Genomic DNA, 22,604 nt, shown 5'->3' on the forward strand with positions numbered 1-22,604 from the left:
TATTAAATCTACAGAAGTCAGTTTAAGCTCTGTAATAGAATATGACCTTCCTATTTTTAATTAGAAAATAAATACCAAGTTCCAGTGGAAATTCAGTACACATAGAAGACATTTCCTAGAAGGTTTTAGAAGTACATTTATGCTGTTATGTCTCCGTTGTAAATAATATAATAATGAGTATCCTGAAGCATAAAGCTTTTTTTTGGTTTTCTTATTATTTCCTTAAAATGTACCCTTAGAACTCAAATTACTGAAACAAACCATTTTTTTAAGGATCTCAGATATATTGCCAAATTTCTTTTGAGAACTGGACTAATTTTTAATTCCATCAATAGTGTACGAGGAAAGCCAATCTTACTGTATCCTCGTCATTACTAACTTCTAGAATTTATTATGACTATGACTATTGGCTAATTCAATGGACTGCCACTTAAATCTGTATTTTTAAAAGTACTACTGAAATTGAACATAATTTAATATATCCATTGTTATCTATATTGTTTCCTTTTTAGAAATGTTTACATCATTTTATACAATGTTTACTAGGTCTTAATGTTTTTCAGTATCTTTTTATGAGGATTGTATAAATCAATGACAGTAATTTACAGTTGCTACCAATCTTGATACTTTTGCTATCTCAAAAATTTCTATTTCTGCATAGACAATCTTTCTCTGTATAATTTCTTTCATTGCTTTTCTGCTAAGAAACTCCTCCTTCCTTGAGATATTCTATATTCATTACTATTTTCTTACAACTTTTTTGAGGTTTTTTTGTTTTTTTTTTTTTTTTGAAACAGGGTCTGGGTCTGTCACCCAGGCTGGAGTGCAATGGCATGCAATCATGGCACACTGTGGCCTCAAACTCCCGAGGTCAAGTGATCTTCCCACCTTAGCCTTCTGAGTAGCTGGGACCACAGTCATGCCACCATGCCTGGCTAATTTTAATTTTTTTTGTAGAGACGAGGTCTCCTTTTGTTGCCCACACTGGACTCCCTTCAAGCAGTCCTCCCGTCTTAGCTTCCCAGTGTTGGGATTATAGGCATGAGCCACCAAGTCCGGCCTGTTCATTTTGATCTCTCATCTGGGCAGAATTTTCAGCAGTACATTTGGTTGTTTACCATGTCTAGAATGAGAGATGGCCAGAAATACAGATTTAGATTCATTTATAAGCAGTTGCTAATGGTTTACCTAGATGGCTGGGACTTGGAAGAAACATGATTGAAAGACTGGTGACAAGAACATTTGAGGCTACGAATGGACCTTTAAGATTGGACATAAAATTTAAAATATTTGCAATCCATGTGAATGTCCACCAAAGGACATCCATTGTAGAGGAAATTCTTAATCAAGAGGACAAAATAATGCAATCTGTAGATATCAGTTAGCCTCTTATTTCAATTCTCCCTAAAGGATCTATTGGTTCAGTACAACTATAATTTCAATCAAAACCTCAATATGTTTTTTGGTGGAGCTTGAAAAATTGGCCCAAAATTTACACGGAAGAGCAAAGGGCCAAGAAGAATCAAGACTCCTCTAAAGAAGAGTAAGGTGGCTTGTGGAGGGTGCAGGTGGTAAGGCTGTCCTACAAAATATCAAGACTTATTATAAAGCTAAAGATGGTGTGATATTGGCACACAGCTAGACATAATGACCCATCAGAGTTAAAAAAGCACTGGAAACATAGAAACTAACAGAAAAGGCCGGGCGCGGTGGCTCATGCCTGTAATCCCAGCACTTTGGGAGGCCGAGGTGGGCGGATCACAAGGCCAGGAAATCGAGACCATCCTGGCTAACACGGTGAAACCCCATGTCTACTAAAAATACAAAAAATTAGCCAGGCGTGGTGGCGGGTGCCTGTGGTCCCAGCTACTCGAGAGGCTGAGGCAGGAGAATGGCGTGAACCCGGGAGGTGGAGCTTGCAGTGAGCCGGGATCGCGCCACTGCACTCTAGCCTGGGCTACAGAGCGAGACTCCTTCTCAAAACAAACAAACAAACAAACAAACAAACAGAAAAGTCATCAAAATATTTATTATTCAGAATATATAAAGTATTGCTACAAATCCAGAAAAATAAGCCTAAAGAAAAATGAGTAAAAGACATGAACATTAATTTCACAGACCATTATTAAAGATCTATAGCCCAAAAGTACAGAAAAAGATAATCTCACTAGTAATCAGGAAAATGAAAACTCAGAAAATAAAAAACTCAGGTAGTATTTTACAACTGTTAGGTTGGAAAATATTGAGTCTAACAATATCAAATGTTGAAGTGGACTCTTACACATTGTTAATAAGAGCATACCATAATAACCAATAAAATTTATTATGATAATGATTATTGGCTAATTTAATAATAATCTTATGATTATGATGATGATGATTAAATTAGCCAATAATCATAATAAATTTTAGAAGTTAGTAATGATGAGGATAGAGTATGACTGGCTTTCCTTATACACTATTGATGGAATTAAAAATTAGTCCAGTTCTCAAAAGAAATTTGGTAATATATCTGAGATTCTTAAAAAATGGTAATTTTGGCCAGGCGCAGTGGCTCACAACTGTAATCCTAGCACTTTGGGAGGCTGAGGTGGGAGGATCACTTGTGGCTAGGAGTTCGAGACCAGCCTGGCCAACATGGCAAAACCCCATCTCTACTAAAAAAACAAAAATTGGCCGAGCATGGTGATGCACGCCTGTAATCCCAGCTACTCGGGAGGCCGAGGCAGGAGAATCACTTGAACCCAGGAAGTGGATGTTGCAGTGAGCTGAGATGGTGCCACTGCACTCCAGCCTGGGCAATAGAACGAGGCTTCGTCTCAAAAACAAAAAAAAAAAACCAAAAAATGGTAATTAAAAAAATAAAAAAGGTAATTTCCCTATGTTTCAGTAATTTGACTTCTAAGGGTGTGTTTTAAGGAAATAATAAGAGACTCAGAAAAAAGCTTTACGTATTAGGATGCTCATTATTATGTTATTTACAACAGAGCGATAACAGCATAAATGTATTTTTAGAACCTTAGAGATGTCTTTTATATGTCTATTGAATTTCCACTGGAACTTGGTATTTATTTTCTACTTAAAAATAAACAGGTCAGGGCTGGGCGCGGTGGCTCACACCTGTAATCCCAGCACTTTAGGAGGCCAAGGTGGGCGGATCACGAGGTTAGGAGTTCAAGACCAGCCTGGCCAATATGATAAAACCCTGTCTCTACTAAAAATACAAAATTAGCCAGGCGTGGTGGTGCATGCCTGTAATCTCAGCTACTCGGGAGGCTGAGGCAGGAAAATTGCTTGAATCTGGGAGGCAGAGGTTGCAGTGAGCCAGGTTGCGCCACTGCATTCCAGCCTGGGCGACAGAGCAAGGCTCCATCTCAAACAAATAAAAATAAAAATAAAAGTAAATAAAAAGGTCAGCCAGGCACAGTGGCTCATGCCTGTAATCCCAGCACTTTGGGAGGCCAAGGTGGGTGGATCATGAGGTCAGGAGTTCGAGACCAGCCTGGCCAGTATGGTGAAACCCCATCTCTACTAAAAATACAAAAATTAGCCGGGCATGGTAGCAAGCACCTGTAGTCCCAGCTACTCAGGAGGCTGAGGCAGAAGAATCACTTGAACCCAGGAAGCAGACATTGCAGTGAGCCGAGATCACACCACTGCATTCCAGCCTGGGCGACACAGTGAGATTCTGTCTCAAAAAATTAAAAAAAAAAAAAAAATAGGAAGGTCATATTCTACTACAGAGCTAAAACTGACTTCTGTAGATCTAATATAAACTTAACTACCATTTATACTTTGGTGGAACTACTTTAAAAAATAATTTGTCATTATCTTATAAATATATGCATTTACATAACATACCCTGTAACCAAGAAATTCTGTTGTATATACCTTAGAAAACTGTTATACATGAAAACCTATTTTATCTATCTACTCTTCAAGAAAATCTCATAGATTTAGATAAAAATTAAAATTTAAGTATAAAAAAACCACTCACTAGTAATATCAGGGTCAACTTTTAGATTTAAATGACATCATGTATAAAAGGGAGAGGTTTCTCTTTCTTGTGTGGTTTTTGTCAGAATGGTTAAAATAATGTAGACTTACATTTATTAACAAACAATTTCAGAAACTATGTTGCCTTATTAATCTAGACTCAAATTATGGATAGAGGTAAACTAATGTATTTATTTTTCATTCATATCAGTTATAGATACATTCAAATGAACTTAATAACCCTAATTTATAATTTATAAAACTTTTAAGTTTCAAAAGATCATCTAGGTTAATCTTCCACTTATTTTACCTGAATATCCCACTTGTGGTGTCCAGCTCTTATAACCTGATCTCTGAGGATTTCCAGTAGACAATGGAGTTTTAAGTGTTTGAGGATAATTAGTATCTCGTGCAGAAGATGAGCTTGCACCAAAAGTAAAATTTGATGCAACTGTGTTTTCTGCATAAGCTCTTTTGTTTCCAAAGTATGAACCTAAATTTGAAAAATTAACAGTCAATTCTTAAAGATTTGAATTATGCAATGATGTATTACTCATTATAATTTATACCATGTTCACTTTCCTTTTTTTCTTTTTTTCTTTTTCTTTTTTTTTTGTTTTTTGAGACAGAGTCTTGCTCTTGTCGCCCAGGCTGGAGCGTAGTGGCATGATCTCGGCTCACTGCAACGTCCACCTCCCAAGTTCAAATGATCCTCCTGCCTCAGCCTCCAGAGTAGCTGGGATTACAGGCACCCACCACCACACCCAGTGAATTTTTGTATTTTTAGTAGAGATGGGGTTTCACCATGTTGGCTGGGCTGGTCTCGAATTCCTGACCTCATGATCTGCCTGCCTCGGCCTCCCAAAGTGCTGGGATTAGAGGCCTGAGTCACCGCACCAAACCACTATGTTCACTTTCTATAAAACTTCATGTGAAAATGATTTTTGAAAATAAACAGATTATAACAAAATTAATGACATTATTGATAAATATACAAAAATATGCTAATATAGCTTTTGCCTCTACAAGTTCACTGCAACTACTCTGGCTAAAATCATAAATTACCCTTTAATCTTCAAATATACCAGATGTGTTGCTAAGGTATGAATATCTGTCCCCTCCGAAACTTACATTGAAATTTAATCCCCAGTGAAGTGTGGCAGGACAGAGGTGGGGCCTTTAAGAGGTGATGGGGCGTGAGGGCTCTGCCTTCATGAATGAATTAATCCATTCATGATTTAATAGGTTAATGGGTTATCACGAGAGTAGGACTGGTGGTTTTCTAAGAAGAGGATGAGAGACCTGAGCTACCATGCTCAGCTCCCTCTCCATGTGATGCCCTGTACCACTACAGGACTCTACAGAGACTCCACCAGCACAAAGACCCTCACTAAATGTGCCTCCTTTGACCTTGGACTTCCCAGCCTCCAGACTTCCAAGAAATATGTTTTCTTTCTTGATAATCACCCAGTTTCAAGTATTCTTTTAAAAGCAACAGAATACAGACTAAGACATATGTTTCATTTGTATAATAATTATTAGACCTCTTTTAACCTTCTTCTGTTAATTTCTTCATTGAATTTCTTTCCCCTATGCAAATGGCATTTTAGACTCAATTGGCTTCAGTTCCTTATTTAGGTACTTATCTACTGATGTAAGCTATTACCTATTTTACAGGATTGTCATAAAATTTTTAAATAATGTACTTAAACAACCTAGCATAGCCTCTTGGCACATAGAAGTTCTAAAAAAAATTAAAAATGTTTGGGCTCTGTTCACCTATTCTCTTTGATTTCCACAACTCTCTATCTTGAATTCCCTTTAAACCACTTTTAGTTTCCTTTGCCGTCTCCTTTTTCCTCTGCCTCTTAACTGTTGGCCTCCAGGGCTTCATACTTTTAAGCTTTCCCTCACAAATCAACATTATGCGTCTCCAGGCATCTCATCTCTCCTCTTTGTTTCTATTAACATCTATTTTCTGACAACTCTCAAGCCTTCGTATATAGCTGTAACTACTCCTTAAACTGAAAACCAGGGGTTGCTAAACTTTTAATTTTTCCTTTTTGTCTGTATGTGAGACTCTTGTTCTGTAGCTTAGGCTGGAATTCAGTGGTGTGATCTTGGCTAAATGCAGCCTTGAACTCCTGGCCTCAAGCAATCCTCCCACTTCAGCCTCCCAAAGCACTGAGATTACAAGCATGAGCCACCATGCCTCAGCATAAACTTTTTTTTTTTTTGAGATGGAGTTTCACTCTTGTTGCCCAGGCTAGAGTGCAATGGCACAATCTCAGCTCACTGCAGCCTCTGCCTCCCAGGTTCGAGCAATCCTCCTGCCTCAGCCTCCCAAGCAGCTGGCATTATAGGCACGCCCACCACAGCTGGCTATTTTTTTTTTTGTATTTTTAATAGAGACAGGGTTTTGTCATGTTGGCCAGACTGGTCATGAACTCCTGGCCTCAGGTGATCTGCCCACCTCGGCCTCCCAAAGTGCTGGGATTATAGGCATAAGCCACCATGCCCAGCCCATAAACTTTTAAATAAAGGACCAGATGGCAAATATTTTAGGCTTTTGTGGGCCATATAATCACTGTCACAATTACTCAGCTCTGACACTATCATAGAAAAGCAGTCATAGATAATACATAAATAAATGAGAATGGCTATGTTTCGATTAAAAATGGCTTTATTTCTACATATTGAATTCTAAATTTCATATAATTTTAATATCACAAAATATTCTTTTGATTCTTTAATCCTTCAAAAGTGCAAAAACCGTTCTCAGCTCTATACCTGCATTGTTCAATAAAACAGCATATGTATTTAACTAAATCAAAATTAAATACAATTTAAATTCTGTTCCTCAGTCACACTAGCAACATTTTCAAATGCTCAAAAGCCACATACGGCTACTAGTTACCACATCGGACAGCATAAGTATGAAACGTTTCTATTATCACAGAATATTCTATCAGACAATGTAGCTCCAGGTCACTATATCTATCTCTTGGGCATAAACCTTTAGGCATCTTCACAGCATTCTAAATGTCCAAAAGTGAACTCTATCTTTCCCTCAAAATTAATTCTTTATTACCAGTATGGTTAATTGTACCAGCTTGTCCCTTGTCACTCAAGTCATAAGCTTAGGAGACATTCTCAATTCTTCCTTCATCAACCCTAACACTCAGTGACTGAGTGCTAGAATTCTTTTTTTTTAACATCACTAAAATTTAAATCCCTCTCTCCTCCTCCCAGCCCATTTTAAGCCTGTATCTTCTTTGGTCCTTGTGCAAGTTTCCTACTTCTTCTTCTCCTTGCTTCCAGTATTACACCTCTCTAATCTATTCTTCGAATCATCACCAATAATCTTTCTGAAAAGCAAATCTGATCAGTATCTCTCTTTCTTACAATTCCTATGTGTCTCCCCATACTCACCATAGGGTAAAATATAACTTCATTATATGGGTTCCAGCAGGAATCAATGATATACTCAAATTGGGATAATTTGATAAAGAGAATATTTACAAAGGTGTGGACAGGGTGTAGGGGTGTTATCATAAAGAAGTGTGTAGAACCAGCATAAAATGTGCTCCATTAGCATTCCTAGGCTTTAGGGAGCTAAGGAAGAGAGTGGTTGCCAGAAACTGGAGATGCAGAAACTGGAGATGGAGAGGGCTGTTTCTTATTCTCAGACTACTTTTAGACTATATACCCTTTCTTGAAACTCATTCACTTGTCTTAATTCTCCTCCTACTTCCTTGACCTCTATTTTGCTATATAATCTTCATATTCTCTGCTGTGGTCCCAACATACTGGTAACTTTCAAATCCATATTTCCCTCAAGTTTCTCTCTTCTTAGCTCTAGTTTCCTATATTCAATTATCTTAATATAAATATATGGATATCCCACAGGCTTTTCACACTCAGCATGTCCATAACAGAGCTCATCATCTTCCCTCTAAAATTTGCTTTGCCTACAAAATTCCCAGAATCAGAAAATACTACTACCATCTATCCAGTCACCAAAACCAGAGACCTGGTGTTGAACATGGGGGGGTCTCTGGGCAAAATTTGTCTCCCAGATCTAATTCTCACAACTATATCTACATCCAAGTTTATCTACCTAGATCACTCTCCTGCTCTAGCCAAGCAAAATTATTAGCAGTTTTACATGATTCTTCTGTGCCTTTGCACGTGTTTTTCTCAAGAATGCGCTCCAGCTCTTTCCCTTTGGCTGGCATTCTTCTTCCTACTTATTCTTGAAGACCAGTTCAAGGTGCACTTACTCTGTGAAATGTCTTTTCCCACTTTTGTCCCCATACTTTAATTATAAATACCTCAAAAATTATAAATACCTCAAATACAGTTATCTCTTAAATGTGTATTTGTTGATTTTTAAGTCTGTCTTCTCTACTGAACCTTAAGTTCCTTGAGAGCGCAGATTATTATCCCCAGCTGCTAACATAATTTGGACCTTTGTTCACCTATTTGGGCCTTGGTTCTATCTGTAAAACAGGAACAAAAAAAAAATCTACTCTGCAGAATTATTGTGAGGATCAAAGATACCGTCTGCCTAGTAAGAAGCCAGAACAAAGTAGGTGCATATAAATTAGTGAATGTTATCATTACTGATAAATAAGTGGGTGACCAAGCATCTGATGAAGAGAGGGATTAGACTGACAATGTGAACATTCGTGTTGCTTTAGAGGAATTGCAAGTAGCTCAGTTTTGTTCGAAAGCAGGGTAAATATTAAATGATGGGGGATAAATCTGTAATGATTAGAAACCTATCCCAATTGCTTTGGCTATCCTCTAGAGAGTTTGATCTTTTACCTGCAGATACAGGTCTACTGATTTAAGTGGCAAGGGACATGATAAGATCATTTTCCACATAACTCTGGTGGTACAGTAAGTAAGCTACAAGGATGGAAGAACACTTAAGAGTTTGAGGGCTAGGTGCAGTGGCTCACACCTGTAATCCCAGCATTTTGGGAGGCTGAGGTAGGAGGATCACTTGAGCCTAGAAGTTCGAGACCAGGCTGGGCAACGTAGGAAGACACTGTCTCTACAAAAAAATTTTAAAAATTAGCCATCTGTATGTAGGGGCACATGCCTTGGTCCCAGCTACTCGGGAGGCTGAGGTGGGAGGATCGCTTGAGCCCAGGAATTTGAGGCTGCAGTGAGTCATGATCATGCCACTGCACTCCAGCCTGGGCAACAGAGCAAGACTCTGTCTCAAAAAAAATAAAAAAAAGTGCAGAGAGGAATTTAATTAATCATATAGTGAGTCTGAGGTATCCATTAGTCCATCAATAAAAACTTCAGAAGACAGTCTGAAATAAGTCTGGAGTGTAGATGAGATCTGAGCTGTGGAGATAGTCACATCTAGGTAGAAGTGGCCTAGGAAAAAAAGCTTTAATGACATGCCCATAATTTGGGAACAAAGGTGAGCACAGCAATTCTCTGGGAGGTAGCAGAAAAACAGGGGCAAGTGGAATCAAGGAAGCCAAATTAAAAGAGTTTAAGAGAAGACCAGTCAAGAACATAAAACATAGGCCAGGCAGCAGTGGCTCATGCCTGTAATCCCAATGCTTGGGCAGACTGAGGCAGGAGCACTTGAGACCAGGAGTTTGAGACCAGCCTGGGCAGCATAGCGAGACTCTGTTTCTAAAAATAAAGAAATTAAGAACATTAAATACAGCAGAAAGGTCACATGAGATGAACTGAAAAATGACCATTGGATTTGGTATTTGTTACTTTACCATTGTGTTGCAATCGTGTGTGAAAAATGGTGATGCTTTGTCATGAATAGAGACTAACAAAATAATAAATGATTTGAAAGATATGCATCGTTTTTGTTTGTTTTGAGTCAGGGTCTCACTGTGTCACCCAGGCTGAAATGCAGTGGCCCAATCTCAGCTCACGGCAGCCTCGACCTCCCGGACTCGCCATCCTCCCACCTCAACCTCCTGAGTAGCTGGGACCACAGTCACGTGCCACCACACCCAGATAATTTTTGTACTTTTAGTACAGATAGGGGATGGGGGTGGGAGGTTCACCATGTTGGCCAGGCTGGTGTGGAACTCCCGGCCTCAAGTGATCCGCCCACCCTGGTTTCCCAAAGTGCTGGGATTACAGGCGTCAGCCACCGCCCAGCCCACATCTTTTAATACTAAACATATTATTTTCCTGAATTAGATGAAATGTTCAGTTTAATCTATTTTATCCCACCTTAGCAGGATTTGGAGAATTAAATTCAGCAGCCAAAGATCAGCTCACAACTTCTATCAGCAAACTCACGCACAAACTGTCATTTGTCAGACACTGTGAGGGACGTTATATGGGATACTTCAGCCTTTCTCAGAACTGAGCCCTCCACAGTCAAGGTCTTGCAATAGAACCAATTTGAAAAGTCAAGGCTTCTAATCACCCAGACTCACCAAATTCCCAGGGCACTCAGATCTCACGCCCCAACCAAATCACAACTGAACTTCACTGTGGTAACCACCACCCACGTGCCCCCGAGCCTCCATGAACTGCCGGCCTCTAGCCTCAAGGAGACTCCTCCACCCAATCACTCCTTGCCTTGAGCTGGCCGGGAGTTTGGCGCGGGGCAGGGAAGGCTGCTGCTGCTGCTGCTCCGGTCGCCCGCAGCTCCTGACGTTCCGGGAGGGGTGGATGCAGAGACCACCTGGACCGAAGGGCGGCTCTGTGGAGTCTCCTGGAGTCCGAAATTGTAGCGGGGACCCTGAGGTGAGCGGGTTTCTCCCGACGACGGGGAAACCGCCGGGGCAGAAGGCGAGGTTGATGAGATCTCAGGCCTCAGCATCCTCCCAAACCTTCCCTGACCCGAGAAGTATGAGGTTTCTGAGCGACCCCTCCAGTAGCCCAACTACAGAAGCTGCGCCGCTGAAATGGGCGGGAGAACTGCGCGCCGACGCACTAAGCTGCACTGCGCAGGCGCAGGCAGGCTCAGCTTTCCACATGGATTCACGTACTTCAGGTCTATGACCCTGCTTCCAGCCATTCCCAAACCCATCACTTTCCACATGAACCTCACTGGAACATCCTCAGCCTGCAGGTATCAGACTGACCAGAACTCTGCAAGGCCCATCAATTACCACCCGATTTGTTAGCCCCATTATTCTCACAGCACCCAACCTCCCTTATTGCAAATGTTACATGCATTTCCCACACGTCCAAGCACACTAGCTTATCTTTAAATGTAGAAACCACCCAACACAGTACACCCAGTGCCTTTGACACAATGAGAACGTGTAATGCTCACACAGCATAACCCACCTAAGGTTGATCTTGTGACCAAATATAGGAAAGATACAGTTATATTATCAAAAGATAGTATGCACATGGCTGTGTGCATAGTAGAGTAGGAAACAGGGAAAGACTGACTGGGTAACATCTCTCAGTTAACAATTCCCCATCTACCAATTTCTAGTACTGTGGTTTCTAACATATAAATCAGTTAATGGCACACTAGAAGTTCAAACTCCAGCTTTGCAATGGTGACCTTTAGAAAATTCCTTAAATAAGGCCAACAGTACCAACTTACCAGAGATCCATGGATTAAACATGACGAAATTATCTGGATACTGCCATACAGAAGCTATTAGAAGACATTAATTTACACCACTACTGAAATCCTGCCACTGTTGAGTATCTCAATAAACCAGTTATGCACAGCGGTTTACCCACATGCAGTGACAACAGTCCTTAAGAACATCTCTGTTCTTGGAATGATTATTGCACAGGGCATTCCAAACACACTTGAGAAAAATCTCAATTTCCATCAAAAAACCTTATTTTCAGATCGGGCACGATGGCTCCTGCCTGTAATCCCAGTACTTTGGGAGACTGAGGCCAGAGGATTACTTCACCTCCGGAGACCAGCCTGGGGAAGACAGTGCCTGTCCCCAAAATTAAGAAATCAGCTGGGCATAGTGGGCATGGTGGCAGGTACCTGTAGACCCTGGTACTCAGGAGGCTGAGGTGGAAGGACTGCTTGAGCCCAGGAGTTTAAGGTTACAGTGAGTTGTGATTGCACTACTACGCCCCAGCCTGGGGAAGAAAGGAAGACCCTGTCTCTAAAAAATAAAATTTAAAAATAGAGAATACCTCACTTTCACCAAAACTGTAAACCCCTAGAGTGATTGTACTCATTTTAGGCCAGGCGTGGTGGCTCACGCCTGTAATCCCAGCACTTTGGGAGGCCGAGGTGGGTGGATCACAAGGTCAGGCTGGTCTCCAGCTCCTCAGCATGGTGAAACCCTGTCTGTACTAAAGTAACAAAAAAATTAGCCGGGCACGGTGGTGTGCGGCTGTAGTCCCAGCTACTCGAGAGGCTGCGGCTGAATTGCTTAAACCCGGCAGACGGAGGTTGCAGTTAAGCTGAGATCATGCTGCTGCGCTCCAGCCTGGGCAACAGAGATTCCGTCACAAAAAAATAAAAAAGAGTGATTGTACCCGTTTTAGCTTTTAAAGAAAAAGACAGGTGCAAAAAAATACTGTGGTGACCATCAACTTACCCGTTAATGTTTCCTTATTTGAAGACAACTCCTTCTTTGGGTAATTCTGATATATAAAATGCTAAAAAAAAAAAGTATAGTCCGAATCACAACCCCATTTTAAGACGGTAGATTGCCATTTAACCTAAGTCTGTGACCAATTCAGAATAACCATATTCAAACCTATCAATCATTTCCAAATTTCAACAGCCATTTATTTTGTGCATCATTTAATTCATGTATGGGTTCTATCCACTTTCATCAGTTAACATTCTTGTTGACAAACCATTTTACATCAACTTGCTATAGAACAGATGAAAGGTATACATGGGGGAAAAATCAAGTAGAAACCTAGAGTTATTTTATGTTAGCTCAGTTATTGAACATAACAGACACAGAAGTATACACAAAGAACTGTAGTCAGAATAACAGGACTTCAGAATAAAAAGCAGAAAATAAAATACCGGTCTTTATTTTACAATATGTATAATTATATAATTTATTAAAATTAATTTAACACAATATACAAAATATTAACAGTAGTCACTTTTAGATTCGATAAGCACTTCAAATACAGAAATGTTAAAATGGCAAAACTATACTATGCAACTTTCAATTCAATGAATCTAGCTCACTAGCTCAGGCTGAACATTCACTCTCTGAAGCACTTCTTCAGGCATGCAAAAGACAGGATTAACAGGTTTAATCTGTTCTTCTCCCAAAAGTGACAATCCAGCAATTCCAAATAAGGTATGAAAAGGATCCACCTATTTAAAAAAGAATTTATATGCAGATTACAAAATGAAAACTTCTTTAACTTCAAATTATGAATACCTGACCTTTACCATATACTAATTTTGTTAGCAACAAGCGACAAGAAATTTCTGTAAGATTGTTCTATATCCTTCATACACTCTACAATAAATAGAAAAAAAAACTGCTTTCAAAGCAACACTCGGAATGCCACCCTGGAAATCCATGGAACCATGAAGTAATGCAACACTGAAATAATTTATAGAAATATGTCAGAAATATTACTTGCCATATCTCCTGGCCTGTCTGCAAATCCCCCCGTTTCTTCATCTTGACATGCTAAAATGAAATTACGCAGTTTCTCTCTATCAATCCAATGAAGTCTTCCAATTATTTTTAGGGAAGCCAGGACCCACCATGAGTAGCATACATCTGGTAACTAGGAGGGAAAAAAGTTGCCACAATTTCATTCTCTTTTATTTCCCTAATTTTGAGAACAATTTAAAAAGTGGGTTAAGTCTCACTCTTAGGTAATCTGATGTTCAAAGTGTCAAACCATGTGGAAGGACGAAATCCAGGGATATACTGATATGCACGGTATGAAATACTTGCTTAGAATGAAAGATAATCAATTAATGGGTAAGAAGAGACCAAACTTCAATTCATAGGTAACCATGCTAAATATCTCAGTACTCACTGATAAGCATGCATCTGCCTTGTTTCTATCTGCAATGAATGCCTAACTCAGCCCCTTAACCAAGAAGCTAGCAGTATAATCATGAAATCCATGGGTATAGTTCTGTTTTTCTACAAGCACTGTCCAGGGGGGTACACACCTGCTTAAAATCAACTAAACCCTTGCTCTTCAAAATATGGTGACAGAAGTCTATAAAGAAGAAAACCCCACTCAAGGCTGATCTCATTTTAATGAGATCCCTGAGTAACTCATAGACTCATTAGAAGCTGCCCTAGATTGTGTGCAAGTGCAGGCCCCCGTGCTCCCGCTCCCCACGGCCACCCATTTTTCTGTTGACAGTTCCTCAGGCTTTTTATTTCACTCTATTGTAGACAGCTACTGCGGGTGTTTCTCTACCTGTTGTTATTCAGAAATACTAAGGTTTAAAAATAAAAATACAGGCCGAGCACAGTGGCTCACGCCTGTAATCCCAGCACTTTGGGAGGTTGAGGCGGGTAGATCACCTGAGGTCAGGAGTTCGAGATCAGCCTGACGAACATGGTGATACCCCATCTCTACTAAAAATACAAAATTGGACGGGCGTGGTGGTGTATGACTGTAATCCCAGCTACTGTACCACCACGTCCCATTCAGAGGGCAGGGGCACAGCAAGCTACAATCCTTGAGTCAAATCTATAGTGTAGGAATAGTTTTTACATTTATAAATCATTTAAATATAGTCCTGGGTCAGGCACGGTGGCTCACGCCTACAATCCCAGCACTTTGGGAGGTTGATGCAGGCAGATCACGAGGTCAGGAGTTTGAGACCAGCCTGGCCAATATGGTGAAACCCCGTCTCTAATAAAAATACAAAAATTAGCCGTGCGCCTGTAGTCCCAGCTACTTGGGAGGCTGAGGCTGAACTGCCTGAACCTGGGAGGCGGAGGTTGCAGTGAATCAAGAGTCACTGCACTCCAGCCTGGGCAACAGAGCAAGATTCCATCTCAAAAAAAAACAAAAAAAGTTCTGACATAGGAAATACGAGTATATCCATCCATAATAATTGTAATTGGAACACAGCCATACTCATTCATTTCTTACCACTTATGGCTGCACTTGCTCTACAGGACAATTACATAGTTGCAAATGAGTATTCACTATTTGTCCCTTACAGACCTGATAAGAGAGACCTATCATGTGGAGGAAAATTTAATAATCTTCTCTCCAAACCAAATTATCTGGGTATTCCTTAAATAAGAAGATTGCAAACAAAAATTCTGTAGTCTAATTTTTAAAAAATCCAATTTGCCAAAATCAACTGTCCTTAAACATGGAGATTCCTGTACAAGACTGTCTGGAAATGGACATTAGGATCAATGAGTATTTCAACTCATGGGGGTCTACTTTGTCAAGGGGAGTCTTTTAGTAGGATGTATTACTGAAAATTCACAACAGGGAAAGGTAATAAATAAGCTCATGGCCAATTTACAATATAGAAACAGGCAAGACAAAGCAGCAGCATTCACTCAAGGTTCTAAAGCTAGCAGAATATGGCTTATCAAACAATACCTTCTCCGGCCTTCCATTGAGCCCGCCTGAGGGTAACTGTCGTTCACAAAGCCACCAGCCAAGTAAATCAGAATTTACTTGATGCAACTGACTTGTAATAGCCAGAAATCCTGTGCAACAATAGATCTAAAATTACAGACATAAAGTATATGTGTATAATAATTTCTTGACATTAAAAGTGATAAAACTCAAATTATTAAAACACCACTTTATATCTTAAGTTTTTCTTCTTGATCTGACACTTAAAATTCCAAACATGTATTAATACCACATATCTGAAAAAATCCAAGCATACTATTACTAGTATTACAAGCATACTATTACTAGTCTGCACTGAAATATTATTGTCAAAATTTCTTCATGGCTAGTATTTCACAGCCATCCATTCACATATTCAGTGTTCTCTGGCACAAGAAAAGAGGTTCATAATTTATCTTAGGAAAGAAAGAAAAATGTGTTTTTTTTTTTATCTGTATGGTTAGTGAAAAATTAATGGAAAACAAAAGTGTTTTGGTGCTTATAAACCCACTTATAAACCCACTTATGTTTGCTTAGGTCAGACGAATCCACCGACAGAGAAAGGTATATAGTATATAAAGCAAAGTAATGATAGCAATTAAGCAATTCTTATGTAAGATGCCCTATTACAGTCGAATTAACTTTATGTGTATTTGACAAACACTGAAATAACCAATTTTCTTATTTTACTACACTGGCTTCCAAAATGACAATACATTTTCATCTGTATTCATAAATTACCTGCCCAGCATGAGATTCAGAACCTGGTCTGCAACCAAATCCACCGTCAAAGTTCATACAGGATAAAACAAATTCGATTGCCTTTTCCACATTAATAGCATCAAGCTTCCCCTACAAACAGGAAAAAAAAAAAATGCCTGTTAAATTCCAGAGTATTCAGCAGATCAGACTCAAAAAAAAAAAAAAAAATTCCAGAGTATTCATGAACTTTAATCATTTCAATCAAATATTCAAAGCTTACCAACAAAGCCAAAGTTGCCACCGCACAAAAAGAGAATCTTGTGTCAATTTCTCCTACAATAAAAACAGATCAAATCAAGGCAGGTGTTACCAAATCATACATGAGTCATCTAAAAACAAACACTGCACAACTACCACTTTAAATTGAGTTCAAGCTTAACTTTTACTTTAGGGTAGTCAGGAGGAAAGCTAAATCTGAAGTGCCTTTACTTCCCAAGAAAATTCTTTTGTCAAAAATAATAGCAAATTGACCAGGCACAGTAGCTCTTGCCTATAATTCCAACATTTTGGGAGGCTGAGGTGGGAGAATCACTTGAGCCTAGGAGTTTGAGACTAGCCGAGGCAACATAATGGGACCCCATCTCTACAAAAAACTTTTAAAAAAAAATTAGGTGGGGCTGGCTGGGCATTGTGGCTCAGGCCTGAAATCCCAGCACTTTTGGTGGCCAAGGCAGGAGGATCACATGAGGCCAGGGGACCCCATCTCTACTAAAAATACAAAAACCAGCCAGGTGTTGTGGTGCATATCTCAGCTACTCTGTAAGCTGAGGCAGGAGAATTGCTTGAACTTGGGAGGTGGAGGTTGCAGTGAGCCAAGATTGCACCACTGCACTCCAGCCTGGGCAACAGAGCTCTCCAGCCCCAGCAACTGTCTCCCAAAATACTGCACTCCAACCTGGACAGAGCCAAGACCCTGCCACAAAAAAGTAACAGCAAATTATCTTAAGCTGCTTAAAGAAAGCCCAGAAAGAGAAGAAAACCAAAGAGAAGAAAACTAATAGAACCCAAAGTATTAGTCAATTTCTAACAATGAAATAAACTTACCCTACTTTATAAAAGTAGATTTTTCACATCCCATGAAGCAGCTGGTCTCTCTGGCCTGCACTGTGTTCATCCCTAAAGCAGAGATTATCTACGTTTATCAAATAAAATTCTATTCCCTCCCTCCACTCAAATATTCAGCAAGTTTGTAAAGTTTTTTTTTTTAATATTTTTCCCTTTCCAGCAAGTAGTTTTTAAAAAACTTTACAAAGCCACCAAATATTGGGGAAAAAAATTCCACCTACCTTATCTTTTAGACTGGCCCCCTCTGTTCCAGTGCTCCTGTATATGCTGATATAACTACCACAGTGCATGCTGGAAGTTCCAGCAGACCATTAACTCCAGTTAGACCAGCTGCTTAGTGGGACCTGAAAAGATGAAAAACTTATAAACTGGTTACTAGCAAAACCACTACATTTTAATATTGGTATTTTGGGTAGAATGGACTAAATCTGACATTACCCCAAATATCTCCAGCAAAAGAACCATCTTCTTTCTGTAGACCTTTAACATATTCCACAACTTTATTTACGTCAATAACATTAATACTGTCATACAGCGTAAGAATCTGCAATAAAGACAAGTATTAGGTAAATGTCCCTTTCAGGTTTATTCTAATGATCTTATGCTCAACTCTTTTTAAGTTGTCAGGCACATCCTTTTGTCTCTGTGTATAACCTTTTCTCAAATATGCAGACTCTCCTGTTATTGAATAAAATTAGATAGTATCAAGAAAACTCAAATCTTTAAAGTATAATTTTCTACATATAAATTTTAACTTGGCATTCCAAGATACTCAAGTGTACTAACTCACATACACACAAAGTCCTGATCTTCCCATCTCAGCACCCAGTACCAGAAAGACTTTAAACCACCAGGTAGATGTTCACTAATATCAAAATCAAATAGCTCCATTTAGCTATTTTACAGTATTTACACATACTGAAGATAAAAATTTCACCCTCCAAGGTCTCAGTGTAATTTTAGAACTCACATCAACTTTAGATTCAGCTAATACATGCCATTACATCATTGACCTTGTAGGACAGCTTCACTTGTAACAAAACTTTTTGACCAAATCCTGACACAGTTTCAATTTCCAACTCTGAAGTAAGAGAACATACTATCAAGATCGTTGCAATTTTGATTAGTATTTACCTGGACAGCACTAAGAGTGTATAAAAGATGAGGATCATGTCCGATACTAGCACTTATTCCACCACATTCATGTTGGCAAGACTTAATAAATGCCAGAATCTCTTCTCTATTCATGCGATGAAGTTGTCCCATGAGATCCATTACTGTCAGACCCCAATAGATGCCACTCATTCTCAAATACTCAGACATACAGTATTCCTAAAATAATACACAATTTCTTAAATCTGTCATTTGAACTGGTAACAAGTTATAAAGAGATTAAACACAAAGGTAACTCATTAGCCATGCTGCTATTTTTACCTCTCCTGACCTTAACAGCACTGATCAGTAGTGAGTTTAAAATCTGTGCTGCTCAATGTTAGAAGCCATCTTCAGACACAACTATTATCAGAAAAAAACAATTATCTGAGAAGCACAGGATTAGTTAATCTATGGCTGACAATACAAACAGTGCTTTAGTTTCTCCCATGAGCCAGAGACAGAAAAACATCTACCTTTTTCATCAGTGAAGTTCAGGGAGAGTATTTCTTTCCAAGTACCTATACCATATTTATCAGACATCTATTTTAATGTGGACTCTGTACAAAACCTATTATCTATTAGTAAATTATATAACTACATGAAAAATCAAAATGCCCTAAACATGCCAAAGATGTTTAAGCCCAGATAAAACAGTGGCTAATCAATGATACATGAAAATTAGTATTAGGATTCCAGAAACAAATTTTTCCCACACTCAACAATGCATTATATTTTAAGAAGTTTTGTGGCTGGGTGGTGGCTCCTGCCTGTAATCCCAGCACTTCGGAAAGCTGGGGCAGGCAGATCACTTGAGGTCAGGAGTTTGAGACCACTCTGGCCAACATAGCAAAACTCAGTCTCTACGAAATATACAAAAACTAGCTGGGCATGGTTGAATGTGCCTGTAATCCCAGCTATTCAGGTGGCTCACTTAAACCCAGGAGATGGAGGCTGCAGTGAGCCCAGATCGCACCACTGTCCTCCAGTCTGGGCAACAAAGTGAGGTTATAGCTCTCAAAAGGAAAAAAAGAAGTTTTTTAACAGGTGGTGCATCTTAGTTTGCTACTAACCCAAATTCAGGGCATAAAGATAGATAGCAGATAAAGGCAGAAACGAGTCCAGCCCCATCCATATGGCCTTAACTCCACGATTGCTACTAGAGTATTTTCAAGGTTATGGGAACCTAACACTTAAGTAAAAAATTAATACATACCATATATCCCACAAATCGGTAGACTAAGACAACTGAGTTTGGATACTACAGGGAAAAACATTTACTCTTAACTAAGTTGTTTACTACTTTTTGCTAAGATTGTCCCAGAGTTTTCCTCGAAATTTAAAAATTTAAGGTAAAACTTTTTCAAGGTCTCAGAGTAATTCTAGAGCTAAAGTGTTATTACACATCAGCAATAGATTCAGATAATACATGCCAACACATCATTGACCTTGAAAGTATTACCCCTAACTACAAAAAGAGAAACCCGTTTTGTACCTCAAACCCTCATCTACTTTGTCTGGCAAGCCCTCTCAGTATAGGTAAAAACTGCGATTCTAATAAGCCCACAGCCTCAGACGTCCAAAGCACACTTAACTGAAGTTCAAAGGCACAGCACATCCTCAGTTCTCTGCATGGAGTTGGATGCCATTTTAAGACATAAAATATACTGTCTCACTGCTTATGACTGTCACACTTCTTTAAAATAAACTTTCCAACATAAAAAAATTATACATACATAATCATCTTTCTTTGAGCCATAGGATGCGATATAATCTGCATGTTTCTCCAATAACAAAGTGTCCGGTGCATCTGACTTGATAATAACATCCTTCTGTGGAGTGCCCTTTCAAAATAAAGTGGTAATCTCATCAATGTTTACCTCTACAACGTTCTTCTGCCCCACAGCCTAGATTCAACATACATCTCAATTTTCACTTGATTTCATCTTGTAATAGGAAAACGTTCCATTTAAAAATTGTAACTAACTAGGGAGGCTGAGGTAGAAGACCGCTTGAGCCAGGGAAATTAAGGCTGCAGTGAACTGAGTTGTGTCACTGCACTCCATCCTGGGCGACCGGAGACCGACTCAAAAACAAAACCAAAACAACAACAACAACAACAAATTGTATCCAACAAAAAAGAACTTAAATCATTCAGGCTTCGTCTTAGTCACGATTCAGGTAATTTTCAGGTCTCAGAGTAATTCTAGAGCTAAAGTAGTAATAATCAACTTTAGATTCAGAATACATGCCAACTCATCATTGACCCAAAAAATTACCACCAGCATTTCTTGTTGTTCACTTTTCATTCAAAAAGATAAGTAAAAAATAAACACCATAGAATATCAAAGCTTATCATTTTAGGACAACTCACGGTTTACATGTGGCAGAAACCATATTTTTAAAAAATAAAAAAATCTAACCCTTAACTTGCAAGCGAATTCTTGCTTAATCAAGTGGAGGTTTCAAAGCACCTAAGTACCCCAAAAGTTGTTCAAATGTATTAAATAAGCAGTTCCATTAGCTCCATCTTCTCCACCTTTAATCCGAGTCTCTGTATTTGCAGAAGTCCCCATGTGATGCGGCTCTAGTTCTTTTCGTATCTTTATCTTCCTCATTGAGAGTACACTGCAGTCACTATAACAGGTCACGAAGATTACCGGAAGTGATTAAGTACCGAATTTTCCTCTGATCCCATTAAAAATCTTAAAGCGAGACCACATCACTAACGATTTTAAAGAAATCTTTGACACCCCCTCTCCAAGAAAAAAAAAGCCACCAATCAGCCACAGCTTTTTAGAGGGGTTCAGAAATCGGGCTGCTCAACTCTTAACAGGCCCTCCCTACAGAAGAAGGCCTAGATAAAATTAGAAGCGGCATTGCCCGCGAGGTCTGCAGAAAACGCTGAGTAATATTTCACACTCAAAAAACCTTCCAAGGCCTGTGTCCTAACCATTCTCCAGCACCAGGAAACCAATCCTAAGGTGACCAGTGTGCTTAACCCTACTCTACCCTGTCTGCCACCAACCCATCCGGACAGCAGCGCTAAAGTCACACTTACCATGTCTAACAGGGAAAAGAGAGAGCAGGCTCAGTTCCTGGGTAGACTTAGGAGCCGGGCGCCTGCGCAGATGCGCCTCTCAGGCCCCCATCGCGCTCCGATATAGCTGACCACACTTTCGCCTGCAAGGCAGAGCAGTTCCACGGCTGCCGTAGGACCCCACTGATAGCTCGTAGGTGTCCTCACTGCCTGCGTCCAAAGTCCTGCGACCATATGCTTGTCCCATAGTCACTCCGATTTGTCTAGAAACAGTTTTAAATAATATTTAAATATCTGAGTTGCTTTTAAGAAATCATTTGTTCTAGCTGGACGCGGTGGCTTACGCCTGTAATCCCAGCACTTTGGGAAGCCGGACAGCAGGATTGCTTGATACTAGGAGTGTAACCACCCAATATTGGGGTTCACTTTGCCTGCTGCTGACCCATAGCCCATTTATCAAGACAGGGGACTTGCAATGGAGAAAGAGTAATTCATGCAGAGTCGGCTGTGCGGGAGACCGGAGTTTTATTCTTACTAGAAGAGTCTCCCCAAGCAGTATTCAGAGTTTTTAAAGATAATTTGGCGATTAGGGGCTTGGGAAGTAGGGAGTGCTGATGGGTCAGGTTGGAGATGGACTCATAGTGGGTAGACGTGAGTTTTTCTTGCTGTTTTCTGTTCCTGGGTAGGATGGCAGAACTGGTTGAGCCAAATTACCAATCTGGGTGGTTTCAACTGATCCATGGAGAGCAGGGTCTGCAAAATATCTCAAGAACTTATCTTAGGTTTTACAATAGTGATGTTATCCCCAGGAGCAATTTGGGGAGGTTCAGACACTTGGAGCCAGAGGCTGCATGACCTCTAAACTGTAATTTCTAATCTCGTAGCTAATCTGTTGGTTCTGCAAAGGCAGACTGGTCCCCAGGCAAGAAAGCGGTCTTTTTGGGAAAGGGATATTATCAATTTCGTTTCAGAGTCAAACCATAAACTGAATTCCTCCCTAAATTGGTTCAGCCTAGGCTCAGGAATGAAGAAGGACAGCTTAAAAGTTAGAAGC

The 22,604-nt window shown here is 39.7% G+C and overlaps 2 protein-coding genes and 3 non-coding genes across 9 annotated transcripts in view; all 5 read right to left on the reverse strand.

The window, feature by feature from the left end:
• MSH4 (mutS homolog 4) overlaps positions 1-11,153 on the reverse strand; it is a 121,590-nt gene extending 110,437 nt beyond the window's left edge. For all 4 annotated transcript variants that reach the window (XM_055117145.2, XM_003830571.5, XM_055117143.2 and 1 more), the window contains exons 1-2: positions 10,579-11,153; positions 4,307-4,489 (exon numbers count right to left, since the gene is read on the reverse strand). In XM_055117145.2, the coding sequence (XP_054973120.1) occupies positions 4,307-4,489; positions 10,579-10,822 (427 nt within the window). In that variant the 5' untranslated portion in view covers positions 10,823-11,153. The remainder of the gene's footprint in view (positions 1-4,306; positions 4,490-10,578) is intronic.
• A 1,552-nt stretch (positions 11,154-12,705) lies between these two features.
• RABGGTB (Rab geranylgeranyltransferase subunit beta) lies at positions 12,706-21,669 on the reverse strand. Of its 2 annotated transcripts, XM_008956027.4 has the most exons (9): positions 21,572-21,668; positions 20,247-20,354; positions 18,493-18,690; positions 17,797-17,902; positions 16,514-16,566; positions 16,273-16,383; positions 15,514-15,639; positions 13,558-13,707; positions 12,706-13,282 (listed from the first exon to the last, which is right to left on the reverse strand). In XM_008956027.4, exons 1-9 carry the CDS (start codon positions 21,572-21,574, stop codon positions 13,142-13,144), a joined length of 996 nt encoding a protein of 331 aa, XP_008954275.1. In that variant the 5' UTR covers positions 21,575-21,668; the 3' UTR covers positions 12,706-13,141. The 2 variants fall into 2 exon arrangements, with proteins under 2 accessions (XP_008954275.1, XP_008954278.1); XM_008956030.4 differs by lacking the exon at positions 18,493-18,690 and having other exon boundaries at positions 12,958-13,282; positions 21,572-21,669.
• Positions 18,301-18,372, reverse strand: LOC112438454 (small nucleolar RNA SNORD45). Its single transcript, XR_003026870.1, has one exon. It is a non-coding gene; the product is annotated as a small nucleolar RNA SNORD45 (small nucleolar RNA).
• LOC112438453 (small nucleolar RNA SNORD45) lies at positions 19,876-19,959 on the reverse strand. The gene has a single exon (XR_003026869.1). It is a non-coding gene; the product is annotated as a small nucleolar RNA SNORD45 (small nucleolar RNA).
• LOC112438455 (small nucleolar RNA SNORD45) lies at positions 20,700-20,778 on the reverse strand. The gene has a single exon (XR_003026871.1). It is a non-coding gene; the product is annotated as a small nucleolar RNA SNORD45 (small nucleolar RNA).
• Positions 21,670-22,604: the final 935 nt, after the last annotated feature.

The sequence above is a fragment of the Pan paniscus genome, chromosome 1 (genome assembly GCF_029289425.2).
Source record: "Pan paniscus chromosome 1, NHGRI_mPanPan1-v2.0_pri, whole genome shotgun sequence".
Taxonomy (NCBI): Eukaryota; Metazoa; Chordata; class Mammalia; order Primates; family Hominidae; genus Pan; species Pan paniscus.